Source organism: Nesoenas mayeri (assembly GCF_963082525.1).
Source record: "Nesoenas mayeri genome assembly, chromosome: 14".
Taxonomy (NCBI): Eukaryota; Metazoa; Chordata; class Aves; order Columbiformes; family Columbidae; genus Nesoenas; species Nesoenas mayeri.
This window is the reverse complement of record NC_137556.1, coordinates 10,192,349-10,208,672: the sequence shown is the minus strand read 5'-3', so window position 1 is coordinate 10,208,672 and position 16,324 is coordinate 10,192,349. Positions and strand designations below refer to the sequence as shown.

The 16,324-nt window shown below is 50.1% G+C and overlaps 1 protein-coding gene across 4 annotated transcripts in view; it reads left to right on the top strand.

The window, feature by feature from the left end:
* Window positions 1-16,324, top strand: part of JADE2 (jade family PHD finger 2) — a 78,853-nt gene that overhangs the window by 9,383 nt on the left and 53,146 nt on the right. For all 4 annotated transcript variants that reach the window (XM_080352928.1, XM_080352926.1, XM_080352925.1 and 1 more), the window contains 2 exons: window positions 1,110-1,195; window positions 11,940-12,097. In XM_080352928.1, coding sequence (XP_080209054.1) covers window positions 1,110-1,195; window positions 11,940-12,097 — 244 coding nt within the window. The remainder of the gene's footprint in view (window positions 1-1,109; window positions 1,196-11,939; window positions 12,098-16,324) is intronic.

Sequence of the window (16,324 nt, the reverse complement as noted above, 5' to 3'; positions counted from 1 at the left end):
GAGCTGGTGGAGGAGGGACATTTCCCACTGTGCTGGTACCGCACTGGGGACAACCCCAGTCTCTCAAGCAAACTCAGGCCCCAGCTCTGAACCCCTTCTGAAGTCCTTCATGTGTGGCTCCATCATGTTTGGCATTTGCTTATGTGCACAGTGTTATTTCCTCCTATTCAGCCATCCAAGGATAAAATCAGTGTTAAATAGGCTTATTTGTAGTTCATCTGTTGCAGCCCCACATTTTTATATAGTGGAATATGGGGGGATCCTGCTATGGAAAAGATCCAGCTGCCAGCATTATTGTAAAAGGATTTAAATAATTAGTTTATTATATATTATTATTAAATACATATAGGTTTCATGTCTTTTTAAGTGATAGTAACACCTGTGGGTTGGAAATACATATTAATAACATAATGGTCACAGCACATTTCAGGCTTCAACTGCGCTTGCCTTGTTCAGGTGGTAGCGGTGCTGGTGATCCTGCTGCAGACAGGATGGTGAGAGCCCATTCATAATGGTCCCAGAGTAAAGTGATCCCAAACCCCAAAGCAAATGCTCTCTTACTGCCAAGAAGTGTAAGGTGCAATCTCTCGGTGTGTTCTGCTTCATGGTTCTCACTTGATGCTGAACTGCACACAGGTGTGGGAGTTATTAGTCCTGACAGTGGCAGAGGAGTTATACCCAGTCTGGTCAGTATTTTTGACCATGGGGACTGAAGCCCTTAAGCAGTTTGGATACTTGTCTTTAAGCAGCCTTGTTAGAAAATTTTGATCTTATCTCCGTAATTCCTGATTCCAGGAATGGGCCTTGGCTCATTCCGTCCTAGAAGCTGTTCTTATTCATGACTTTGGGTTTCTCATTTCTGATGTCTGCATTTGAAAACAGTGTTCGTAAATTTCAGCGGCCTCTGTATCTATAGCAGCAGGAAAGTGACATTCACCTGTTTCATTGAGGTACCCTCGGATATGCACAAATATAAAGGTCTTGTCACCTCTTAACATTGACCCAAAGTGTTGGTTGAGGCTGTAGTAATGGCAGTGGGGCTGGTGACAAAGATATGGAAAAAGCTTTGTCTCTTTCCCAGGTAACCTGTCTCTGTTACCTCGTTGCAGGTCACACCACATCTGCCTCCAGATGCTCCAAAATTCCAAACACCAAATCCACCTGGTCGCGGCAGAAGGAGAAGAAGCCCTCTGAGGTATGTGGGCTTTTGCCAAAGGAGAGTTTTGCCCCGGGGCCGTGCCTGCCCAAGCACAGTGTCAGCCAGCATGCCCGTGAATGTGGGAGGTGGGTGCCAGGACAGGGCATCCTCTGAGCAGCTGGACCCCACAGTGCAGAAGAGCAGGAGGAGGTACCCAGCGGGCATCTGGAATGAAGGATGAGGAAGGGGGGTCCTTGTGCCCGCTCCATCCCTGTTGATGCAATTGGGAAGAGGTTGAGTTTGTTGGGAATGGGAGGTTGGACAGTATCGTGATGGCTACGTGCTAAGGTTCCCTGTTTGGGTGCCCACCTGGGTGCTCTTTCATTAATGCCACAGGTCGTAGCACTGATGGGTGCTCAGTGGTGTGGAGGCTCGTCCTAGTGAAGAAGTGGGAGGTGCAGAGAGCTGTGAAATGAAAGACAGTGCAGCTGGGTTGGAGATCATGTTGTGTCGGCTTCCTCCGGTCACAGGGCTCGAGGGCATTAAGCCAAGGCTATTGGTGTCTGACCTTGCCGCAGGGTTTTCCCTCGCCCTTGCTGGCCCGGGCAGTGCTGCCCACCCTGAGGACATCACCCAGGTCCCCTCTGTCAGCTCTGCAGTGTAGGGTCTGGGATGGGGTCAGGAGGAGCTGCATTCCCTGAGGACCGTGCCGTGATGATGCCGTGCCCTGTTTTCCCTTGCGTGCCTCGGATACATTTCCACTAGACATGGAAACTATACTCGGCATGAGCTGCTGTTGTAGCAACTGCCGTGTTTAGCCCTGGTCCTCTTCGTTTCAAGAGCAACCTGAGCAAAGCCAGAGGAACATCGTTCTCACATTCCCTTTCCTCTGGACCGGGGTCCGGAGTCAAACAGAGCTAAGTTTAGCAGCAGGTGAAGCTGGCCTGGCTAATGCTGGCTTCAGGCTGTAAATTCCTCCCCAAGCCCTCACGTTGCACCTCTCCGGAGGCCGTGGCCCAATAAGCACAAACCTCTCTAACGTTCCGTCCTGCCTTTGCATCAAGCTGAGTAGAGATTTTGAGGTTTTCGTGTGGTCGCTGCCTGAATTACAGCTGCACTTAGTTCTTATTGCTGTGACAGATTTACGTTGATATATCTAATGTGTTGTCAGTGGACAGAGATTTAGAAGGTCCGAGTTGCTTGTGTCTTGGTTAAAGAGCGGGGCTGAAAAGCTGTAATTACCAGCTGAGGTAATTGGAAACACTCCAGAGAGTGAAGAACCAGGGGTACAGATGTCACTGGCTGCTGACAAGGCTGTCAGAAAGTTGCACATTAGCACTGGTAATGTCATTTTTTGATTATAGATGTGTCTCTTGAAATGCGTGAGGGGCTATATTCTGTGACCCGAGTCCCCTGCTGAAAAGGTGAAGTATTTAGAGCATCTCCTCTTCCTGGGGCACTGTTACCTCCTGTCCCTGAATATCTGCCCATTGCTGTGCCTGTTGAGTCCATAAAGGCACCAGGTTAGCCGTGTAGGTGCTGTCAGGCGTCCAGTGGAGATGCCCAGCGTTAGACCTCGTTGCATGTCTGAGGATTTCATTTCACTCCTGTCACCAGCAGTGTCACACATACCACTCTGCTGCTACCCAGTAAAATCCTCCTCCAAAAGAGTCTGCACTGGGAGATCTCTTTCTGCATCACTGCTACAGACACTCTTTTGTCTTTAATATTAATTAGCTTTATCAGCCAGCTAGGAGTTTACCTGGCTGCTAATGTAAGTCGGAGCCAAGACTCCAAGTGAAAACGCTTCTGCACTTTGTGAAGGATGTGCAGACCCAGATGCAGGTTTTGCTGCTCTACAACAGCTGGAGTGAAAATTGGATGTTAGTCCATGGGATCTGGGAAGATGTCAGATGTAGGACTGCGGAGACCAGGTTCTTCCCTTCTGCTTCATGCTCTATTATGCCCAGAGGGTGGTTCTCAGTGCAGTGTAGCTCTGGAACAAATAAAGCAGAGTAAAAGCTTAATAACGCCTGGGTTAGCAACAGTTGGGACAGAAGGTGAACTCCAATGGCATAGCTGAACTGAAACTCCTGGGGAATTTGGGGAGGCAGTGTGTAATTACCGAAGTTGGAGTTCAGCCAGGATGCTCAAGCTGACAAACTGTCTTTTACAAAAGCGTGGTGGGAACCTGAGCAGATGGGACTGGTCCAGATCTCAGCTTTACTCCCCTGGCCCCATGGCAGCAGGGATCCGGGTCTGCTGGAGTCCAACTCCAGGTACAAACAGGGGTCAGGAGAGTGTGGACTGTCCCTTGGGTTGAACACAGGTCCAAGACCCATAGCAGTGCATGGTAATGGTTTGGAGCTCACTCTGGTGAGTACTAGTTTATGGATTTCCTCTGTGACAGCATCTTCCAAACTTTTCCATGAGTGACCCAACTTCCGCTCTTACTGGGAGCATGTGTGAATCCATCTGGGTCCATGTGTGGGATCCGCTGTTTGCCATCTGTGAAATGCTGCAGGGTTTGGGATGTCCTGGGGGATTTCTCACAGGAGCCCTGGAGGATTTCAGGCATGGACCAAGACGGACATTGTGTCCCGCGGGAGCAAGTGCTGAGGAGCGTGAAACATAAACCACTCCACTGTCAAACCCATTTCACGTGAAATGCCGAAATACCTTCCTCTTCGCAGTACCTTTCCATCTCATTGAGGATGGAAACCACGGGAGGGTGACATTGAGACTGTGATGGATGTATTATCAGGTTTTTAACCCACCCCCCCTGGGCCATCTGCCCCAGACATTTTGGGGCTGAAGAAGCCTTTTCAAACAGTAACTCTGCCTCCAGGTTTACACACTCCTGTAGCTTTGTCAAGAGCTGAGCTGCCATCCAGGTGCAGAGGGTCCTGGCACAGCCCGAGCAGTGGTGATGCTGGGGGAGCAGCGGGAGGTCTGTGTGCATGGGGAAGCACTGAGCTGTCCTGTTCCTCTCAAAGTCATGTCCACGTTTCTTACCCAGCTGCTGTCTGCATTCCCCCTGACAAGCCGAGCAGGAGATAAAAAAAAATCAAAAGCATTAGTGTTACATAGTTATTAGCCAGGTCAGGGGGTGATGTTTATTATGAAAGACTCTGTGAGAAGGGATTAACTCTACACATTAAAAACCACCCGATACAAGGCATCTGGAAAAACAAGCTTCTTAACTTGGAAAAGTACTGAGCTGTTTGTAAACATCCGTGAAGGGGGCCATTGCTAGGGAGGGTGATTATATTTATCTGTGCCTGTCACGGGGCTCTGCCTGGGCTCTTTCCTGATGTATCCCAGGCACCACAACTCCGTCCCAGCTGTCTCCCTTGCAGAGGTGACAGTTGTCCTCCCCTACCCTATGCCTGGGCAGCAGAGACCTGGGGGCGATGTCAGTGGTGGCATGGGCACAGCTCTCCTGCCCTTGCCCATAGGATGGACACGGGCAGCTGCCAACAGCTTCTTGTATCCACAGTGATAGCAGTCCCCCAATCTGGTCATTTTAATTAATCTTGTTAGAGCCCGTTTGTCACTGAACTTGGCCTCAAACAGAGCATAGTGGCCAGTACCCATCCCCAGAGCCCTGCAAGGAGATGCTGGTTGTGCTCCCTGCCCCTGGAGCTGGAGAGAGGGGTTTGCTTGCTTGGGTGCTCCCTGTACTGGATGCCGAATGTGCAGCGGGGAACAAGATGTGCCTGAAGTACAGATTTCTGCTTCTTTTCGTGGCACATTAACGCAGTCCTGCCCCCAGCTATAGGGCTGCTGGGGATGTGAGCGCAAGCCTCGCTGGTTAGACTGCAGTCATCAAGCCCTCTCTTCTGTTTCTGACAGGGAACAGTTGTCAGTGTCTAAGGAGAAAATACAAGAACAAGGCAAGTGTGTAATGATGCCAGTTCTATGCGCCAGCTCCCAGCCATCAGCAGCCTGGGGACTCCCTGAGTCACTGCCTTAGCCCGTGTGTTAGTCATGAGCTCCTGAACTATTTAGGATCCAAAGCACTACCTTGCAATGAGTTGCACTGCTAGAGTCTATTTTTTGGGGGAAAAAGAAAACCCCTGCTTTTTCAATCAAGCCACCTGCCTGACACCCCCCAGCCGTCCCCTTTCGAAGCTGAAGAGCCCTGCACAGTCTCGTCTCTGCTCATCTCCCGGACATCCTCACCGCCCTTCTCCCTTGGCCCGGACCTTGCGGAGATGAGGGGCCGCAGCTGCAGGAGGGCTCAAGATGAAGGGGAAACCACAAATTTATACAATTTACTTTATTTTCTGCTTGTCTTGTTTAGATGTTACTTCCGTGTTTTGAAAGATGACTTTGTTTCATTACAAGGATTTAACCCTTTTAGCAAACATCCTTGTTGCTTCTCTTCTAAAAAGTAATTCTTAGTGCATTGGATCTTGTCTTTTTTTCCCTGTGAGAGGTATATAATGGCTCAGTGCAATTTGAATGTAGTCCTTGGGCTCTCCATGCTTGAAGAAGGGCTTTTATGAGTATGGCCAAGCAAGACTGGACATGCTTTTTTTTACTGGGCTGGTTGAGGAGAAAAATCTGTCTCTGTTGAAAGGTTTGACTGCAGCAGCTTTGTCACTTTTCCCAAGCCAGCCTGGGGATAACAGATAATTGCCATTGTCTCCCAAATGCTGAGAAGGGCCAGACAAAAATGCTTCTTGTTCCTATTTTAAATTCCGTTGTTCATTGAATCTTTAACATTCAGCATTTTGAGAGGAAACAAGACTAGATGAAGAGATAGCCGGCTGGCTCCCAAATGAACACGAGAGTAAGTATTTTTTCCCCACAGGCAGATAATATCGCTACCGACAAGCACACACCAGGCATTGCCATGTTTCAGAGCCTCACTACCGGGTATTGCAGCTCGTCTCACTTTGCAAAGGGCTGGAAAAATGTGATATAATGGCAGGGAAATAGGGTTGGGGAGGCCAGAGGGCAGTGGGACTGGGCAGCCAAGGGCTGCACCCACAGAGGTGCCGACTCAAGCTGATATGAAGACAGTTTGTACAACCAAAAACTATTCCCAGGGCTCCCATTGTTTCCCATTGTTTTCTCTTTCTCTCAAAATCCTTGTGACTCATGAGCTAAAACAAACAATTTTATGCTTGAGAGAGTGAAGGGCTAATAGTGCTGGCTGGAAATGAGGAGGGAGCATCCCCCCAGTCCTGCTGTGGATGGAGGGAGGGGGCTATGGCTGGAGGGGGTTATGCGGGACACAATTGCTAGGACTGCAGCTGGGGGGAGAAAGAGAATGTTGAACCAAAACCTAAAGAAAAACTGTTATTTTGGTGTCAAGAAGCACTCCCATGTCCTCCGTGAAGTGACCTGCTGCTGCCTGTCCTTCAAAACGGTGCTCGGAGAGCTTGTCTGTGTGAGGTCCCGCATCGCAGCTGCGGATGCATGGGTGTCAGGGGAGGACTGCGGATTTGGTGGGTTATAGGAGGGAACAGATTCAAATCTGAGATTTCAGGTGCGGGCTGTGGCTGGTCCCACCTCTCCTGCCTGCCCTCTCCTTAGCAAGTATGTTACACTTCAGAGCATGCGCTTGGGTTGTGAACGATGGGCTTCATTTCTCTTATCGAACCAGTTGTTTGCATTGTGCAGTGCTTGGAAAGGTTTTGCTAAAAGTTTTAGGATATGAACTTGTATAAACAAAATCTGTAATCCATCCCAGTGTTGGGAGCAGGGATGGCCCGTGTCCCTCTGCCCCAAGAGCCAGGTCTGAAAGCCCCAAGGTCACCTGGGTGCAGATGCAGGGGAGAATGTGTAACACAGTTCCCGCTGGCACGGAGAACCTTGTGTGCAGGGGGCTGGTTGCATTTGGCTGAGCCGCCTGGTCCCTTCGGAGCTGGTTTTCACCTGGGTGGGTGTGCAGCAGGCGGCTGGAGCCAGCGCCCCGACCACGCACCTGTATTGGGGATGCCAAGGCTGTGCTGCCTCATCGGCCACAATCCGGATCCTGCCCAGCAGTCCCTGGGCTGACTGCAGTTTTAAAAACTAATTAAAACCAGCGCTAGACAAATTTCTTCTCGTTTTGATTTGAAGCCCAAAACAGATACCATTTTTTGGCTCTCACCCAGCAGCTGGTTTCATACAAGTGGAAAGTTGTTACCGTGGGATATGAATGTGGTGTTTTTGGGTTGGTATTTGGGGCTAAGGGGATAATTGGCAAGCACAGACCTACGGTGCAGCCACTTGAAAAGCTGAGTCCTTGGCAGAGCATGTAAAGTGGGAGTTGAATGGCAGTGAGATTGCTGGGCCACTTTATTAGAGGAGTTTGTGAGTGAGTCAAAGAACCTGGAAATCGATAAGAGGATTGCACAGAAAGGTGTTGGAGAGGCTTGGAGAGGGGCTGATTGGCCATGGAGGAGGTGGAGAGGAAGGAGGAATGCTGCCACAAAGCATCCTTTGCTAATGGTTCCTTACGGGTGCCTGTCACAGCAAGGCACAATGTGCCACAGCATCTCTTCCCATGGGGAGCTGTTTCTGTCTAAGGTTGCCTGAACGTTGGACAAATTGATGCTGGCCCATGCGAGAGCTCCTGGGGGTCCCCAGCAGCCATCTCAGGGTGCAGGTCTGGCGGGTGAAGCAGGAGATCCTCTGTGAGATGGGATGCCCCATGTACAAGGTGCTTGTTCTTCACAGGGGAGCTGACTCCCAGCCTGCCTTGTAGGTCCCTTCCATAACCCCAGGAGCATCCTTCCCATGCTGGAGTGGAGTGAAGCCTTAGGACGTGAAAATCAGAAGATGTGTTATGTTTTGTTTGTGGAATTTTTATTTTTTTTTTTTTTTAGAGAGTAAATCTATACAGCCTTTGCTTCACAACAGAAAATTACAGAAAAAAATATTGATGTATCATTGGGGAATGCAATGGCTTTGGTGTGCCTCCCTCCTGCAGCTCCTGGGGGAGCGCTGGGCACCTCCCTTCTCTTTGCCTTTTTCTCACCCTGCCCTGACATGAAACACTCTTTTCTTTGCTCACCCGTGTGGCTTCGGGATCAACGAGGACTGAGACACAGCTTTTGTCCTTGTGCCTTTCTTCTGCCTGAGGCTGCATGAGCACGTCGACACGGACTCCTGGTCCCTCTCTCTTGGAAATACAAAGGGAAAAATATCTCAGGATTTTGCAATTTTGTGTCCTCATTCCCCATCTTTCAAGCTGATGCTAGCAAAGGGTGAGGCTGTCCCCTGGGCATCGGTGCGATGCATCTCTGAGCATCGCTGAAACCTGCCCGAGGTTCCCGAGCAAGCAGAGGTAATAAAGTGAACGTCTTCGTTTGGTCTTCTCCATGGCCGGCAGATCGATAGGCAATAAGCTGGATCCGCTGCCGGGCTGGAAGGGAAGGATGGAGCTGGGCCAGGGCTGCAGGGGGAGCGGGGAGGGATGCAGCCTGGCCTGGGAGACAATTTGTCAGCTCCTGTGGCCCGGGAGAAACAGTAAACACTCCTATTGAGGGAAAATTGCTTGTTTTCTGGTACCCAGCTTCCTCTTCACCGCCAGGTCCTCGGTTCATCAGTGCCCAATTTATCCTTTATTTGGTTTTCATAAATAATTCAGAAGAGTTTGAGTAGAATAATTGAGTCTTTTCCCAACCCTAATCCCAGACAATTCAAAACAAAAAGACATTTAGATTACAATTTGAGCGTATTAGCTGTTGGGAGATATCCAGACAACTGATCTGCTTTCCTTTACAATTTCTGTGCCGTTCTGTCATTTCTAAAGTGTTCTGCTTTGATAGTTAATAATTTGAGCATTTCCAGTTCTTCATGAAAAGACAGAGGCATTGCTGTGATAAAGTGCGGGTGTGCATGCTGCCTTTGGATGGGCAAGCTTATCTGTTTTCCAAGAAGGACTAAATAAATGAAGTAGTGAGATTGCAAATCCAGCCTGCGATGTGCCTTATCATCTTCAGGGAAATAGATACGATCGTGCTTATTTGGCTTAAAATTAAAACTAAGCTTCTATGCCAATGTGAGCTGAAAAGCCAGAAGGGATGAATTTGGGGAAGACTTAATGCAGGAAAACACGAGCCTGGGATCCACACCACGCAGAGGGGAGAAATTATACTGAGGGCTGATCCCCTTGCTGCGTTTTCCAATGCAGAAGCTGCGAGGTACCTGTGGCAGTTTGCCGGAGGGTTTTCCATCTGCTGAGGATGTTGTGAACTGTTAGTGAGGCTGGTCCTGCTTGTTCAGAGCAGTGTTGAGCAGTGGGGGATGCACGGCCTGTGGGATGCTGGACTGCAGAAGTCACAACCACAGCAAACAGCAGAAAGCACTAAAGAAATTATCTGAGTAATAGCTATAAGCAAAGCAAAATGTCTTTAGCGTGTGACACGAGGATCAGATGGAACTGTGCTATTTCCTGCCCGTGGATCGCAGCTCTTGGGGGTACCAGGGCTCCCCAGCATCGCTGCTGGCTCCTCCCTGGGCTGGTTGCACAACCAGTGTGGGCTCCTCTGTCTCCCTCTTCATCAGTAGGAGGAAGGTGATGGGCCGGGCATTGACACAAATCTAGCCTGGCTGTCCTTGGGAGGCTACTGAGTTGGCAGAGAGGGAGGTAGAGAGCACTTAAATGTCAGCAGGGTCCATTTTGAGGAGCTTTGAAAACCTGTTGGGTGCCCGGCACCTTTAGAAGCCATTCCTATCTGGTTTTGCCCACAAATCCTGAGGGAAGGTGTCTCTAAAACGGTATTTTTTATAACAGTTTTGCAAATGGAGCGGTGTAGAAGTGCTGTGGTACTCCTGCCCCAGTGCTGGTGACCAAAGCAGGGAGGTGGCACCAGTCCCAGCTGCCGCCCATGACCACGTGTGGTCCAGGCACCAGGAGCATTGCGTCCAGCAAAGCAGAGCAGTCCGAGGTGGGGAGGCTTGCTCAGGTTTATGTTGTCCTCATGCACCGAAACTGGGTAATGGAGATGCCTTTTGCCCGTGTTGTGACCCTGGCGATGCAAGGGTGTCAAGAACAGGATGTATTTGTACACCGTATCTTAGAAAATGAGCTACAACGAGGTTATTTTTATACACAGACACGCGGTGCTAGAAGTACTATGACATCTCACATATCCCTTCTCATGTTTGACTATTATTTATCTTCTCTAAATTTCTCATACTGGCAACACAGTAGAAGGTTACTGTGGCATTCCTAACTGTGCATTTGTAGCGCACGGAGACTTAAAGGAACCTGATCTTTCTCAAGCTGAGCCTAATTCTGACTGTAATATGTAGGCTGTTAATTATGTTTATTGAAGAATGTGCTGAGGCTGTGTCTGGCCGACTCAGATCAAGTCTATATAGATGTAGTCAAAAACATCTCCAAGCAGATGCATTGAGAGGAAGGTACCAGCACAATTCAGAGAGGTCCCAACATGGAAAAGGTTGTTTATGTATTGTATTTAACTCTAATTGGGTTAGCAGCTGAGACTCTGAGGATTAAACAAACTGACCTAAATACTGGTCTCAGTGGTCTTAGTTAATGTCTAGTTTCCTGCTTCTCAGCCGATTTGGTTTCCCAAATACTCTCCAAAGCATGTTATCTTTGTATCAAAAGTCTAAAACCATATTGTATCATTTATTGTGGTTCTGACAAAGCAATACTCATTTGGAGAGTAAACTCTGCAAACAGATTAATCAGCATCTGAAGAGAACACCTGGTCCATCCCGGTAATGCAGAAGGTAATGCAGGAGCATCAGGGTTGGAGTGGATAGAGCGAGATGGTGTCCAGGCATGATTGCTGGCACCGTTGGTTATTATTTCATGTAATAGCAGATGGTAGAGAGGAGAAATCATCTATTTTAATTTACAATTTATTTTTATGCTGCAAGAGGCAGGACTGCTCGAGTCATTGCTGTCAGGCAATCCTCTGGAAGGAAAACCTTACCATGAGGGAATTTTTTTGGAATGAGTTTTTCATTGTAGTATATTGGAGGAAGACTCTGCGGGGACAGATGTGAGATGGAGAACAAGCCCGTCCAGTGTCCGTGGGGCTGGAGGATTTTTGTAGAGGAGAGGTCAAGTGTCCATCTCACAGGAGGTTTATTGGGTCAGTAAAAATCTCTGTTATTTGGCTGTGGATGTTTTTGCAGGCACCCCTAGATCACCTTTTAGTCAGATGTTTTCCAGCTCTGGCATAACCCAGCTTGGCTTTATTTTTCCTTTTGCTCCTTGGTGTGCAATCACTGCTGGGGGAATCGAGGGCCCAGGAAGTACCTTTAGCTTTTGGCTGTCGTGCTCAGGGCAGTGAGGTGACACAATGGGGACATGAAGGTGCTTGGTGCGATGAGGTGGCTCTGAGTTTCATTCATGGCAGGAATGTCATTTCCCCCAGAAAGACGGGACATGAAGAAGTGCAGTTGCTGCACATCCCTTGGTGTTTTGGGTTGACATTCATGTGGCTATGTTGAAAACACTGACCCCCTGAGAGAAAGCAGCCTGTTGTTTCTTTAGTTTAATACTAATTTTTGTTTTGGCCAAGCTTGCACCCCGCAGCTGGATTCCACATCTGCCTGGGCTGGGGGATCCAGGAGGGGGTGACAGCTGTGGGGCTTGGGCTCTTGGCACTGCCTGGCCTGCAGCACATTGTTCTCCCCAAATCCTGCCCAAACCTCACTCGGGAGGTGACATAAAGTGACACCTCAAAGCCACACCCATGGGGATGCAAGGACCCACCGCACTGTCCCTTGGGGACCGATTCCCCAGGGCACCCTCCCCATGCACGCAGCCTCTGCCAGACCCATTCACCCTGTTGCGTGTTTGTTTTTCCTGGTGCAGGTTTTCCGTACTGATCTGATAACAGCCATGAAGATCCCTGACTCCTTCCAGCTGAGTCCTGATGAATACTACGTCCTGGCTGATCCCTGGAGGCAGGAGTGGGAAAAGGGCGTCCAGGTGCCAGCAAGCGCTGAGGCCATCCCTGAGCCTGTGGTCAGGTGAGCGAGTGGGGTCCCCGCTGTGGGGTCCCCTCAGCCTCGGTGGGGTGCACAGCATCTCGGAGAGCACGTAAAAGGGATGCAGGGGATCCCGGGCTTGCATAGGGATGGATGGCCGGGGACCTCCTGCTGCACCCTGCCATGGGCAGCTGCTTTTTCAAAGGGCTTCTTGTACGTGCCCAGCTTTTCTCGAGGAGCAGCAAGGAGCCATGCCAGGCAGGCCAGGGAATTTTTAAAAGAACTGATAAAATCAAAGGGATGGTAAAAAAAAATACCAACAGGAACCCACCCAGAATGTCAGCCTCTGCCTGGCTGGTTGACGCATCTTCATCTAGAGAGATGTGGCTGTAGCGCTGGTATTTCACAGCAGGGGAGCGGGAATTGGTTCTTAAAAACTTCCTTCTTTACCATTTGAGCTATTTGTGCGTATTGGAAACGTGATGGGCATGCCGAGATTCAGGGCTTGGGAAAAGGAGCCCAACGAATAGACAGCCATCTCCTGAACCTTGTAGAGACGATGTCTGTCGGCCCAGATCGGTGTCTCATTAGCTATTTTAAAATAGGGAACTGAGTTTTAAAATAGACACTTAAACAGCTGCTCGGGCAGAAAAGAAATGTGGGGGAGCTGCTACGCATTCGTTGTGGGTGGGGAATTATCCCAGGGCGATAGAGGAAAGGCTGGTGCTGCCGGTGGGGAGAACCAGGTGGGATCAGGAAGGGATCCCAAAGCTTGCAGGGTTGGACCCCAAAACTCCTAGGGTGGGACCCTAAAACTCCTGGGGTGGGACCCTGAAACACACAGGGTTTGTAGGAATTTTGCAGCTCTCACACGGCTTGATCCGTGGTGTGCAGCCCTGGGTGTGCATCCCGCGCTCGAGAAAGCGTCGTGCTGGTGCGATGCTGGGTCTGCGCCTGGGAGCGGGGCGGCTGCAGGAGGGTGCCATGTGCTGGGGGATTTGGGCGATTTGGGCAGGGTGCGGGGGCCAGCGGAGGCTCCGCTCGTCCCACAGCAAGAGCAGCTGCTGCTGCAGCTGCCGACCCCGCTTCTGAAGTAAACTTTTGTGTACGCTCCCCTTCCTCCCCTGGGGAAAGCAGAGAAAGAAATGAAACTTTAATGAGTCTTAACATATCAAAAGGGAAGTTGTAAAGGGGGCTGTTGAGTTGATTTAATCCTTGGGAAAAAAAACAAAAAACAAACCCAAAACAAAAAAGAAGAGAGGGGAAATAAAAAACTGTGTGGAATATCTTTTTTTAGTTGTCTTTGATAGCTGACCGCAGTCTGGACTTGTGAGTGCTCTGCTCCCCAGCTGGGCGCTTGTGCTCGTGCTATTTCCAGCCAAGAAGTGATAGCTGGGCACTGCCTGGGCTGGCGGTGCCCGTGTACCGCTGCTTCCCAGCTGTCCCTCGGGTGAGGGTTTGCATCCCACACCTCTGAGCCAGGGGCGCTGGGGAGCAGGGCAGCCTGCAGGCCCCTCTGCTGTTCTCCAAGCCTGTGGTTTTTTGGGGGACCTCGGGACAGCTCTGCTGGTGCTGCCTGTTCTTGTGCAGGGATGCTGCTAAAGCTGTGCCTGCTGTGGGTCATCCCCCCATGTCCGCATCCCACCCTGGTCCCCACTCACAGCCCTGCTCCAACACCAGCCTCTCCCGGTGTCGTTCACAATGTTCAGGCTGCTGTCATGCCTCCTCTGAGTTCTCTCTCCTCTAGATTAAACAGATGCATTCATTTTGAGCTTCCATCAACGGTCATGTTTCCTGGAGTTGTGAACGATCTTGTTGCCATCTTCCAGGCTTCGCTCACATCACTGTGGGGATGTGCCTGTGTGCCTGGCAGTGACCTGTGGGCTTTGAGGGGGTCATCAGACACACCACCACAGCCTCGTGCTGCCCACTCACCTTGAGCTTGGAATTCACTCCAACCATCAGATCCTTCCTGAAAAATTTCCTAATTCTTGGGATTTTTTTTTCTCTTCTGATTATTCTCAGGGTCAGTACTATTCCATAATCCTGATGAATTGCCTCTTGTAATATTTCCAGCTCTTTCTTCAATTCCTCCACACCATTTTGTTTTCAAGCTTTGCTCTCCAAAGAGTTCATGGCTTCCCTTTCATTGGAGTGAAGCTCAGCAGATTGAGCGGGTGTACCCGTGTCTGGGCGAGGAAGCCTGGTTCCACAGAGGTCTCGGCACAGCCCACAAACACGGGCGAGCATCTCCTGATAGGCAGCATTGAAGCCTTGCCAAGCCGAGATGGGTCCCATCTGCTCCTTTCCTATCCACCCACCACAGAGGTCCCAACCCATGCCGGGTTATTTTCCGTGTGCATTCATTTAGTTTGCTTATTTATGCGTTTCAGTGGTTTCCTCCAAGTTTCCTTTGTAAAGGCAGATAATGTGTATCTTCTTCTGGTCTTCTGCAATCTGACCTGTTCTCCATGACCTCTCAAAGTTACTTGTTGGTGGCTCCATCACTTTCAGCTAATGCCAGGTGGATTTTTGCAGCCCCTCCTGGTTACGATGTGCCGGGTTCATCCCAGGCTTCTCCTCCCGGGCTGCTGCGGGATGGTGCTGCTTACCCACAGCCTGAGCTTCCTCAGAGGTTTTTCCTCTCTTGTTGCTCTGTCTGTCTGTCCTGCATTGTGTCTTATCTGCCTGAACCATCTCTTTGCAAAGCCCTGAAGGGCTTTGTCCACAGACTGAAGCCTGTTCAGGATATTTTGCCTCTGCTGGTGCGATCTGAGTGGAATGAAGAGCTCTTCTTACAGCAGTGTTAATGGTTGCACCTGGTTTGTGGCCGTGATGCACATCCCAGGGGGACAAGCAGTGACACTGCCAGATTTTTTTTTCAATCAGGACAACATCTCTCCGCATGCACACCAGAAGGCACAGCAGAGACGGGTGTGCTCCTCCTGAGCAGTTCTCCCTCCCATAGCATCCGTGCCCTCGATGTTTTCCCATTTGGATCAATGATGGGAGAGCAGGGGATGGAGAGAGCAGCACTCGGGCTGCCAAGGACAGATGGAGACTTCAGTCCCTCTCCTATTTCCAGTGTCAGACAGCTCCCTCTTGCAGCTTGCCCTCCTTTGGAGAGATGTCAAGTATTGTATCACAAGAGATAGCTATATTTCATCTACCTAAAGAGTGCAGCCTTAAAAGGCCTGACAACTCCATTTACCTCCCTAGTTTAACTGCTTTAATTCCCCCTACCTCCATCCCAGCAGCAGTGAGCAGGTTCCTCACTGGTTCCACCTGAGCTGCTGCTTTCGCTGCCCCATGGGCTCTGCACCCCTTTTCCCCTTTCTTTCCAAGCTTTCCTTCTTCCACCACTCAAAAAATTTCATATAAACCCAACAGATCCTCCATGTGTCAGACATGGGCAATCCGAATTCTTTGCTGAAAAAAATCCCAGCGCTTATTTTTTCCTAGACTGGGAAATGTGGAGCCCCGCAGCTGCCAGGCACCTCACTTTTCCTCGCTGCAGCTTTCTCTCACTGTCAGGGCAGCATTTTGCTTTTCCCCTGTCTCAAAGGTGTAATGCAGGGTTGTGACAGTGTCCTGCCGTTAAGTTCGCAGCAGCAGGGAAGGGATGCCCATGGCAATCCAGTCCTGATGTTGTTACTCCTGACAGCCGTTTCCATGTGAAATTCCTAGAGGGAGGGTGGGAGATGCTGCTACATCCCCGGGAGCTGGAGAACAGGCAGGAACTGCCTGCAAAATCATACTCAGCCTGTCATCCTGTGATGCCAGGGGTCTGGTTCCTGGGCTGAGCCCTCAGCAGGGAGCACATTTTGCTGCAAAGAGAGTTGTTTCCCGCTCCAGAGCTGGATCTTGCCCTCCAAAAGGTGCCTTGTATGCAGCTGCTTTTGTCACCTCCTGCCTGGGTGCCTGGAAACTGGCTCTTCCTACCCGCACCCTGCCTCTAGGTTTTGTGCTTCCAAAGCTGAAAATTAGATTTTTTTGAGAGATTTTATTTTTCTGGAGCTCTAAAATGTCAAAAGCTGGGGGTGAGGCAGAAGGAAAGAGCTGTATTTTAAGGAATGCTTTCCCCAGAAAGCTGCTGTCTCAAAATGCCTCCACTAAGAGCCACCTTAAACTGGAGAGGGTCCTTTCTAGGCTAGCACAAATTGCAGTGCAGTTGCGAGGAAGGCGGTGGGGGAAGAGGTGCAGCATCTCTCGGCTGGGTGTCCCGGGAAGCAGGGATGCTTCTGCCAGCCACCCGCACACCAGGGTCTT